Source organism: Seriola lalandi, unplaced genomic scaffold (genome assembly GCF_002814215.2).
Source record: "Seriola lalandi dorsalis isolate HSWRI2012SDOR001 ecotype SW California unplaced genomic scaffold, Sedor1 jcf7180002054837, whole genome shotgun sequence".
Taxonomy (NCBI): Eukaryota; Metazoa; Chordata; class Actinopteri; order Carangiformes; family Carangidae; genus Seriola; species Seriola lalandi.
The window spans coordinates 60,735-71,960 of record NW_019525390.1 but is presented as its reverse complement, the minus strand read 5'-3'; the positions used below and the strand labels follow the sequence as shown (position 1 = coordinate 71,960).

At 45.5% G+C, this 11,226-nt stretch overlaps 1 protein-coding gene across 1 annotated transcript in view; it reads right to left on the bottom strand.

Moving 5' to 3' along the window:
• Positions 1-2,404: 2,404 nt before the first annotated feature.
• The window catches only part of cyp26c1 (cytochrome P450, family 26, subfamily C, polypeptide 1), a 9,336-nt gene continuing 514 nt past the window's right edge, over positions 2,405-11,226 (bottom strand). The window contains exons 2-7 of the mRNA XM_023426741.2: positions 10,238-10,602; positions 8,128-8,352; positions 6,783-7,058; positions 6,500-6,658; positions 5,725-6,132; positions 2,405-4,420 (exon numbers count right to left, since the gene is read on the bottom strand). Of these exons, the coding sequence (XP_023282509.1) occupies positions 4,076-4,420; positions 5,725-6,132; positions 6,500-6,658; positions 6,783-7,058; positions 8,128-8,352; positions 10,238-10,447 (1,623 nt within the window). The 5' untranslated portion in view covers positions 10,448-10,602 and the 3' untranslated portion in view covers positions 2,405-4,075. The remainder of the gene's footprint in view (positions 4,421-5,724; positions 6,133-6,499; positions 6,659-6,782; positions 7,059-8,127; positions 8,353-10,237; positions 10,603-11,226) is intronic.

Sequence of the window (11,226 nt, the reverse complement as noted above, 5' to 3'; positions counted from 1 at the left end):
CTGCTCTAACTTCAGTAAAAACTGCAGCGATGATGAATTTCAGTTGTTGTCCAGTTTGATCTGATGTTGTCAGCCCCCCCCCACCCCACCCCCCCTCATTATCAGTGACCTCAGGTTGACACTGATGGCTACTGAATCTGCAGGTCCCAACCAGCCAATGGGAATAAAGAGATGAATACATGTAACTATGACTGTGACTGTTTTATCAGAGCGTGACCACGATTGCTCCTCAACCTCAACCACACATTTATTAATGTAACCACACAGGGAGGGGCCTTTACCTTAACGAAGTACTCGTTAATCCAAACACTGTTTCCCTAAAGTGATTTGTACGAGTTTGTGAAGGAATAGACGAATGATGTCGTCCTGTTAATAGAAAACTGTCCTGATGATGTCACAGAGGCGACGTCCATCTTGATCTATAGTCTATGATTGTAACCATGACAACAAAGATCGTCTAATCTTAAGGTAAGTACTTATTTTAACCCAAACCACTATCTTTTCCCAAATCTGACCAAGTCATGACCGTTTATTACTGTAACCATGGCAACTACGGTCAGCCATCAGGGCGCTATTTTAGGAGGCACTCCTGTGTGGTTGTTCAGGTTGGAGGACTGGTTGGTTAATGGCTTTTAATTTGGAGGAATGTTTGTAAACATCATAAATGTCTTTCCAAATGTAACATGATTTTCTTGGAGCTGTTTACATTGTGTTAGATTACCCCCCCCCCCCCCCCCCCCCCCCCCCCCCGTGTGGGACGACGTTGGGAGCCTGTAAGTCTGTTCATTGTTGCGTCAGTTGTATAATGCACAGTTATGACAGTTCGGTTGTGTTGTCCTGTGTTGTGTTGCGTCCCCTCTCTGGTTCCCATGCACCCTCCAATCAGCTGACCGGTCATTGACCTGCGCAGCCGGTGGCACTGGAGTGAACCCTGGTTCAAAACGTCGCCAAGTTCACACTGACTGAGCGTCCATCAGATAACGACCTTGGCAGCGCTACGGGGCCCAGCAGCGGACATAATTAGGCCAGGCTGTTTGTGTCCCATTAATTTTCTGCCACATAGCTTCACCCTATTCTCGGCCTGTCAGTGAGGGCGGTCAGGTGGAGGGTGGTAAAGCCTGATGACCTAAGCGGTGGTGACCACAGCGGTGACCTAAACGGTGACCCCGGTGGTGACCTGATCAGTGACCTCGGTGGTGACCTCACCGTGAGTTTTGTTTGTAATGAGGTCACGATATGAAGCGGGATTGTTTCAGTTTACAGTAAATAGTGTGGTGTAGCAGCGGCACTGTGATTGTCCACAGGAGTCCACTGTGTCGGAGCCGGATTCTGGACCAGTTCTGGATAAATTCAGTAACTATGGAAACATGTTTTGTTCCAAACGGCTACAGTTCTGGTTCTTGCCTCTGATTGCTTCACCATAGTAACGGCTGCTGAGGCTGATTTCACCAAAACAAAGTTGAAATAATTAAACTGATGACCATAACATTACACGGAGGTTTTCATTGTTTAGATCAAACCAGCAGCTCGTCCAACTTTCTCAGTTATTTTAGAGCTTTTAATGGTCCAGGATTATAATATAGGTTAAGGTCTTGTACAGAAATGCTTTAGATTAATTAGAATAACCTTTTGTATGTGTTTAGTTTGAGTTTGCTTGAGATGGGTTTAACAAACTGAATGGGCGGGGGGCGACTTGTGTGGTCCTATGAAACTGGCTTTGTTTGAGGCTCTCTTGTGGGACATTTCATGCGCTCTTGGGGGCCCTCTGGTGGTAACGAGGACCTTAAGCAGGCACTTAGTTCGCTTATTTATCAGGCCAGCTCTCAGGGCCATTCGGAAGGATATGGGTTTGCCGTTGACGTTCATGTTGGATTTCAGAGTGAGGTCTGCAGCAGAAGTTTGAGTTTTAGATCAGTTCAGCAGATTATTATTACACCAGGTAACCTGTTTATATTTCACTGTTACTGGAGATAAGATCTACAGTACGATGGTGGTGTCGTCTGCATATTAACAAATGCTAACAGAGCTGAGATGATCTGAGCTTGATAGTGAACAGTGAGAAGGGCTGTGGACCCAGCATGCAGCCCTGAGGGATTCCAGTGCTGAGGGTCAAAGGGCAGGATGCAATGTTATTTACCTTTGACCCTTTGTTGCCTCGTCCACAGGAAGCTGCAGATCCAGCGACGGATGCAGAGGTCGATGGTCATATCTGGCAGTTTATGAAAAAGTTTAATTTAAGCTTGAAAATGGATATTATATTATGAATTTCTGGACTTAAAGTATTATTTTGTATAATTACAAACATATTAATCGACCCTGTAGGAATATTATCAGTCGTTTAGTTTGGTTAAACATTGAAAGTCCTCCTGTCTCTGTTGAAAATAAGATATGACAAACAGGCTGCTTTTGTTTCACCATCTTCTAATTTACTCTTTACATCATCTGTACAGCAGCTACATCAGATAGACTCAACGAAACAGGACAAATATATACAGACTCCTTAAAGTGGAGAAAGTGCTATCTCCTTCTACAAATTCCATCCGTACGTCAGATTTCACAGCGCGTCTATTAGGCTTCAAGACCAACACACAAACAGTCCTAGACTTAAGACCAATAATAACAATAATAATAACTTTACTCTCAATATTATGCTGCTCTAAACAACTAAGGTTCTCTATGTTCTAGCAGTGAAACAAGGTGTTATGGACAGTCCTTTACATTACGGGTTAGTGTCTCTATCTAATCATGATTACAGCAAATATTGTTACAGAGTAAAAGTACAACAGAAATGATACATCTGCATTTTAAATACAGCTTATTCATAATGCTACTTCATTTGATACACACATAATAGCACTGTTAAGGATATATATCACAGTCATATTTAAACAGTAGAATGTGTTTTGACATTGATGTTCGGGTACTTCCTGGTTGTGGGATTTCTGTGTCAAAATCAAGTGCAAGTTCCATCAGTGAAAGTGTTTTGTTTAGTTTTTTTGCAGCAGAGATCATTGCGAAACGTCACGACTGAGATAAGTCCGAGTCGCTCCCGTGTCCGACGTGGGTTGCAGTGTTCAAACATTTCACCGTTGCAGATATCGTCACTGCATTTCTGGCCTTAGTCAGTTTTTTAACGAGAAGTGTCACATTTTTTTTAAGACTCTTTTCTTCAGCGTTTCCACGGAGCTATAGATGCCTTGCTCAGAGGACTGGAGAACGAAGGAATCGGTTTAAAAGTGTGTAAACCCTGTGATGTCAGTAGAAAATCAGGCTGCTTCTGCATAGTCACTGCAGGTGAGTTCCCCACGTCTCTGTCCCGGGACCCTGAAGAATCTGCCCGGTTGCAGTTTTTGTGGGTTTTCAAAGAGGCCGTCTGAGAATCCTAAAAGTTGGCTTGCTCATTCAGCGGAGTAAACACACATACAGAGCTACTTAGAGGTACAAAAGACAGAAGCACCAAAGATGAGTGGATTTAATCATTGAAAAACCACTTTGTAGTTTGTTGCTTGAGGTTTTTGTCCCGCGACATGAGGCACTTACTGTATGCAAGTCAAACCAGGCTTCTCCAGCTTCTCATTAAAAGTCCTGATTGCTCACTCTCACTGATGCACACTGGTATTTCAATAAGTTAATGTGCATTTACAGACTACAACTGAACGTTAAGTAGCTGAAGGTTACGGACATTATTCGTTATGGAAATGAAGCTAAGGTTCTGAACAGTAACGTGTAGTTGGAGTGTGTGTGCAGTCCGTTCAGCGGGCATTTCAGCATGGATCAGCCGACTGAGATTTACTTTTGCTGCAGGTGAAGAAACCCAAGTGGTTAAAAATGAACTTGTGTGACAACAGAAAGTGGTTTCGTAGGTTTGGACCAGACCACTGAAGAGACGATGAAGTGCTCCAGACTTACAGAGTAAACCTCCTCTTCGTCTCCATGGAAATGAAAGTGGGCGTGAGCAGCACCATCAGGACCAACAAGGTGGTTGTGTCTCCTCCTTTGGGTGTGGAGAGTTTTTTCCAGGAGCGGTTTGAAGGTTAAATCGCCCTTTGAGTTTTTGGAAAGTCTGAACTTGTATCTAAAGCGGGTGGTTGTAAGTGAAGTGCACGTGCAGCCCGTTCACCGGGTGCACAATCGGCACTGTCTGCATCTTGGGGAAGTTCTCTGTGGCCAGAGTCCATTTGCAAGTCCCGATCAGCTCCACAGTGAGAGTCTTTAGGATGATCTGTGCCAGTTCTTTCCCGACACAGCTCCGCACGCCGCCGCCGAACGGCACGTAGCTGAACCGGGCCGACCTGCTCTCCTCCCGGTCCGGACCGAACCGATCCGGATCGAACAGCTCTGGACTCTGGAAGACCGCTGCCGTCTCATGGGTGTCCCGGATGCTGTACATGACACTCCAGCCTTTGGGGATCTGGTAACCCTGTGAAACAAAGATGGAGGTCAATAAAAATCAACACAGATTTTTTACCAACAAATAGTTTGGTGCATTTTTTGTTTTTTAGATCTTTTAAAATCTCGACTCTTCATGGTTGTAAAATATGACACAGCTGTTGACTGCGACACACATAATGGCAGCAGTGGGAAGATCAAGATTCATTTTTGACATAAGTTAAAAACCTAAATGATTTTTATTACTTGGAAAACCTTTTATTTAGTTTTTAAGCTCATGTATTGATTTCATTTCCTCCATTAATCCAGACTTCTTTATGATCTAATCCCACATATTTCTGCAGAGTTGGGATTTCCCTCTTGAGATTAAAGAAGATTCAATTGAACGAACATTTTCAATACTGCAATCACTTCTCAGCTGCAGGCGTCTACACCCTCTGCAACTGCTTTAAACTTCAATTGTCCTTTGGAAACAAACACAGCAAATTGGGGGCACGCCGAGGGCAGGGAGGGGGCATTTGAGGCCACACAACTCTGTATGAAAGTCTTTGTCTATCAAAGCGCTTCCAGGCGTGCAACACGACAAACAGATTAAATAGAATTTCATTAACTACAGATTTACTTTGCCTCTATAGCAACAAGAGTTAATGAAGAACTCACTAATCTGTGAAGCTGACAGGTTTTTTGCTGAGAATAAACAAACAAACTTCTTAATTAGTGATGATCAGACTCCTGATTCACCACAAGGAGGCGCTGTGGAGTCATCACCGGACCACATGTCCATGTAAACCTACAGGAAGGTAACCGTAGCACTCACAGTTGAAGTCACCCCCTACAGGCAAAGACGCTAAAAGCTTCTGCAGTAAAACATGCGCCACCTGCAGGTAAAGTTCATCACAGCTGCAGCTCTCTTAATATCACATTCTCACTGCAGTGACGAGGGATAGTACAGGACATGGTTCATCTTCATCATCATCTTCATCCAACCTGGTTGGATTTGGTTTCAGGGGATTCACACCAACATCATCTACTTCAGCTGATGCATTCCTACATTTTCCAAACTGTCTCCTGGCAACTCCAAGAGAAGAGGTTGGAACTTGTTTCTTTGGGCTGTGGGGTTTTCAGGGTGTTTAAAACAATAAAAGCCTTGTTGCTGCGCTGCAGTGTGATGTGATCTAAGACTCGTCTCTCAGAGATGTTTGTCGGAGCTGTTTTCTCTCACAGATTCATCCATTAAAGGTTGCTGGATGTTGGCGCCTTTAGATTTAAATTATTTTGCAGCTGATGGAAATGCGAACCCGCCCAAACCAACAGCCTGACTTGACTTGAACTTACGTCTAATTCAAACGTCTGCAGCGCCGTCCGGTAACCCCCGGAGACCGGCGGCAGGAAACGGAGCACCTCTTTGACCACGCAGTCGACGTAGCGGAGCTGACTCAGCTTGTCCAGGCTCAGGTACGGCACGTGAGACTGGGACGGCGGGAACCCGTCCTTGTCGCTGTGATTCTGACACCCTTCGCTCAGCAGGCAGGTCGTCTCCGTGACGACAGCGTCCACCTCCTTCTCCGTGGTGACGGCAGACGGGCTGTAACTGCTGCCGGACTCGGAGGCCAGGCCCTCGGCCTCCAGCTCGATCCTGGCCCGCTCCACCACCGCCGGGTGACGGAGGAGCTGCAGCACCAGCGACGTGGAGGCGCTGGCTGTGGTGGAGTGAGCGGCGAAGATCAGCTCTACTGCTGTTTCCTGCAAACAGGGAAATAGATGCATGGATGATGAAACTTCTTCTTATTCTACTGGTTGGATTCATCTCTTCGTGCGTAGAACTATTAGAGGTTGTAGAAGAAACATGCTGTGCAGCATAGACACATCTGTATCTAAAAACATCTGCCTGACCATCACCTGATGAAGTTGTGTGTTGACCTGGACATGAAGGTTTTTGGTTCTATCTACTACTGATGAGGCTCAACTCAAAGATTCCTTTTTTAAATTTTTCAGTTTTCAAGTTAAAATTGGTCCAGATTCAACAGGAAGTCTTGCGTGTCTGTATCTTTGCATCACAACCTTCCCACATTCAGTGACTTGAGTCGTGTCATCGGCGTCAGTCCGGTACCTTGAGCTCCTGGATGCTGAGCTGCTGGCCGTGCTCTTTGGCGCTGGACAGCATGTAGTCGAAGGCGTCGTGATACTCGTCCTCCGCCTGCTGCCGCTCCATCTTTTCCTCGATGATTTTCTCCATGTTGGCGTGCAAGATTTCTCTGGCTTTGATTCCCTGGACAGAGAAGAAGAGTCATTGATAAGAATCCATAATAAATATCAATATACATAAATTGACATCTTCTGCTTTTAAATGTATGTGTCTGCTGTCTCCATGTAGAATCACAATCCTGTCTCACCTTGCGAAGGCCGCTGAGCGGGGCGTCTATGGGCAGCGAGAAGAGGTTGTTCATCAGCTGCTCGAAGATCTGCGCCAGGTAAACAAGGCGCTCTTCCTCCAGCTGCAGACCCAGCAGAACCCTGACGGCGATGCGGAACGTCAGCGACCTGGCGGCGCTGTAAACGTCCACGGCGCCCGGCGTCGAGCACCACTTGGCGATTTCAGACTTGATGACATCCTGCAGCCGGGGCAGGTAAGACTCCAGCGCCCCACGGCTAAACACTTTAGCCAGGATCTTGAAAGGGTTAAGGAAACAAAGAGAGAGGAGTCGTAAAAAGTTATTACCTGGTACACGGCAGTCAACACCTTTCAGGAGGACGGGGTGGGGTGGAGGGGGGGGGCAGAGGTAAAGGATGTAGGAGATGTAGGAGATAAGACAGGACGGGGTGTAGGGGACACAATAGGACATGAGGTGGGAGGAAGGACAGACTGTAGAGGACTGGGTCTCTTAACATCCTTAACTTAGTCACATTGAACTTGTTATATTTTGGGTTTGTACACAACTGTGATTTTCTGAGTGTTGCAATACCCACGATCCTTCACTGCTGTTGCTATGGCAAAGAAGCCAGAAGCACAAACAAAGTTACATAATTCTAATTGACAACCAAAAAAAAAAGCACTCAGTCTAAATTCAGCTTCCCAAATGCATCGTGGGAGTCGTAGTTGACTTTCATCTCATGTTTTTTTGAATCAAAAGTCATTGAATCTTTGACTTTTTGAAGATTCAATGACAGTTTCAGTTCAGTTCAGTTTAGTTCAGTTCAGTTCAGTTCAGTTCAGTTCAGTTTAGTTTAGTTCAGTTCAGTTCAGTTCAGTTCAGTGTGCATCAACATGCAGAATAAATCTTAATCAAACCAGCAGAAGAAAATGCCGTTGGTTCGTCAAGATTAACAGCTGATGGCACTAGTTTTCATTCAGGTGTCATTAAACTGTCGCAGAAGGAGAGGATGAAACAACATGAGCGCATGATGGAAATCTGACATTTGTATTTGTCTCATGTATTAATCTGAGGAAGGTTAAAGTCTCTGAAGCTTCATGTACGTCAGGATTTAATCAGTAAGTCTCTGTCCTTTGAACTTCCCTCCTCAGCCAAGGGTTCAAAGTTTTTAACACTAAATCAATATGTTGATTTATTTTTTTTAATTTTCCACTCTGATTTTTTTATGTGCAAAGTCATAATGTGCAAAAAAACCCAAACAAACAGGTGGATCAGAAATAAATGAAATGAACACAAATCCTCCAGGAACAGAAGAAACATTTACAGAAACTTGGACAGATAAAACTTTCCCTCCTTCCGTTCTTACCTTCCTCTTCCTCTTGTGCAGGTCCCCGATGGAGTTGACCAGGGTGTTGGGTCCCAGGATGATGCGGGTGCTCTGGGGCCACTGGGTGCAAACCAGGCTGTGCTCCCCCAGCAGGATCTTGCGGATGTTTTCTGCCCCCGTCACCCGGATGACGGGCTTCCCGAGGAGGTGGGTCTTGAACACGTTGCCGTGGCGCTCTCTGCGTGAGATGTGGAAGTTGGAGCCCTGGAGTGTGAGGAAGAGATTCGGATAACGAGTTGGTCAGAAACAAAATTTATAAGTTATTGCAAAAAATACATTTTATAAATTAGGCACAACATTTGAAAGTGCAAATTTTACTTCACTATTCAAATGTCTGTTTTTGTTCCTTTGCAGTTCAGCAGGAAATCTCAAAAACTCGTTCATAGATTTCAGGGACGTTTGTTGAAAAGTTTCATGGGTCAGAAACAAGGGGTCAGTCAGTGTTTTTGTACATTTTTTTCTATTTTCTGACCTAAAAATGACAAAAATCTTGAATTTCATAATTTGAATGATGTTGGATTGTTTGTTTAGATCCAGATTAAATTTCCATTTATTTTCTTTCATTAAAATGAAAAATCAGCAGCCTGAAATACTGCAGAGCGAGAGGAGTAAAGCTCCTCCAGTCTGCAGGTCTGTGTCCATGTGTAGTGTGATTATAGATCAGCTCTAGCTTCTATATTAATACTGTGAAAGTATCAAAGCCTCAGTCCACAGAGAAATGCACACAGCCTGTATTCAGAAACTGAGCCTTAAAACCAGCCGTCAGGACTTCTGGAACTTTGTGATGTCACAACAAAGCAGTCACCAAGCCCCGCCCACCTGGACCCACCATCCAAACCTTGCAGGATTTGGTTTCTCTGAGTGTTTTTACCTGAAATCTGCTCAGAAAACAGTCAGCCAATCAGAAGAGAGGCTCAGAGCCTCCTCTCTTCTGATTGGCTCACCGACCTGTTGTTACTAGAGCTGCAGAGAGAAGCCTGAGAGAGGAGATGTAAAACTAAACTGAGATGGTCCTTTAAACATTTAAATAAAAATAATATGAACTCAAGGTCCTCTTACTGGACCTTTCAACTGCACCCGTGAGTTCAATTTGCTCAGTTGTCATGGAGACGTCTTCAACAGTGAGATGTGGTTGAAAGGTCAGGAAACAGTAAGTGGACCTTGGTTTTGAACACATGTGATAAATGTTTAAGTAGTTAAGGAGTTAAAACATTTGATTTATTCATAGATTCATCCATATTTTCTTTGCAGATTCTTTTCCAACACAATAATTAAAACTGGAGGAAATGTTGAATCCTCTGGTTCATGATTTTAACTACAAATAAATCTTCTTATGGATCAGAACTTCAAAATAAAACACCGGAAAGGCGTCAAATATGGGACCTTTTCTGATTTTGAAATCACAAATAGATGTAGTCTACTGTGTGGATGTCCACATACTTTTGGCCATGTTTTCAAGTTACAGCCTCATTATTGTCCTTCATCTGTTACTCCCACTCTCACGAGCGCGTGTGGAGATGGTGTCCGGCCGGAGTGAAGCATTTTCGGGCGTTAAAAAGACGGTGGCGACGCGGCGCTCCGAGCTCCGGTGAGGAGCCGGGGAATCAGTTGGAGAGACGCGGAGAGAGATGAAGAGATGAGGGGGGACTACATTCCTCCCCGGCGGAGGGAGAGAGGGAGAGAGGGAGGGAGAACGAGGAGGAAGAATTGAACAGAAAACGTCTGTTTTTGCTCGGAGAGGAGGAATTAGCACCGAGCATCAAGTCCGCACATGTCGCATCAACAACAGAACTCAGCCTGCACAAGAATCCGCGGAGCTGCTCAAAGCTTCCCGCGCACCTCCACATGCATCATCAATAATGTGATTATTAAAACACCCTGCAGCCCTGCGCAGTCTCCTGCAGAGAGGCGGTAAAGTCAGGTAGAAACACAGAGAGAGAGAGAGAGAGATGAGCATAAATAAGGAACCACACACATTGAGACAAACACGCGCGCGCAGGAGGGTAACCTGTGTTTTGGAACGCTTGTAAAAAAAAAAGAGAAAAGAAAAGGTACGGCAGCCCAGACGTGTCATGTCTCCCTCTCTCACCTGGAACAGCCAGTGGAAGGTCTCTCCGACCAGCGGCCAGCCCATGGAGCCCCTCGGCAGCGGCAGGCTGCTCTCTTTGTCCCGGGTCAGGCTCCAGCGGAGGCTCCACAGCTGCCGGGTCAGCGCCAGCAGCAGGAGCGCGGACAGCACCGAGGTGAGCGCGGTGGCCAGGGCCGACAGCACCCCGAACTGAGCCAGGGGGGGGAACATCTCCTCCGAACCGGTCCGCTTCCCAGCATCCACCTGTGTCTGTCCCTGAAGGCGCGTCTGTGTCCCGTTTGAAACTCTTGCGCGTAAAGTGTCTGTCCTCTTCTTCTTCTTCTCCTCCTCCTCCGGCCTCTCTGTCTTCTTCTCCTCTGTAAACTCTGTCCAAATGAAATACAAATAAAGGCCCGTTAGTCCCGTGTGAGCGTGTTCACCCTCAGCTGCCCGGGAAGAGGATGTAAAGTCTGTGGAGCTGCTGCTCAGGCCTCATTCATTCACACACATTCATCTGATGAAGCAGCGGGTTCATGTTCTGATCTGATTCTATTATAATTATTATTATTATTATTATTCCTCTTATTCTCCTGCTCCACATCAGAGACAATTATCTTATTTTTTGTTGTTTTTTAAATTTTTCTCAAAACAAACTGAAGATTTTCTCTTTTTTCAGCCTGTAATTATTTTGTGTGTGTTGGAGATTAAAAACCAGACACGAGACCGGATGGATGCGCCTGCACAGACTCAGATCCGCCTGTGGAAGAAGAAGAAGAAGAAGAAGAAGAAGAAGGAGGAGAAGAAGGAGTAGAAGGAGAAACGTGCTGCTGCGCCGTGAGGAAACTCCCCTTCATTCCGCGGCTCCTCCAACATGAGGAGTAGCTGTCAACTATTCCAAATAGTTTTACAGGTTTACGTGCGCCGGCTTGTCTATTAGGTTATGCGCCTTTATAGGTACAGTTCAGGGGGCTCAGTCACCCACCCATCCACCCCTCACCTCACTCACCCCC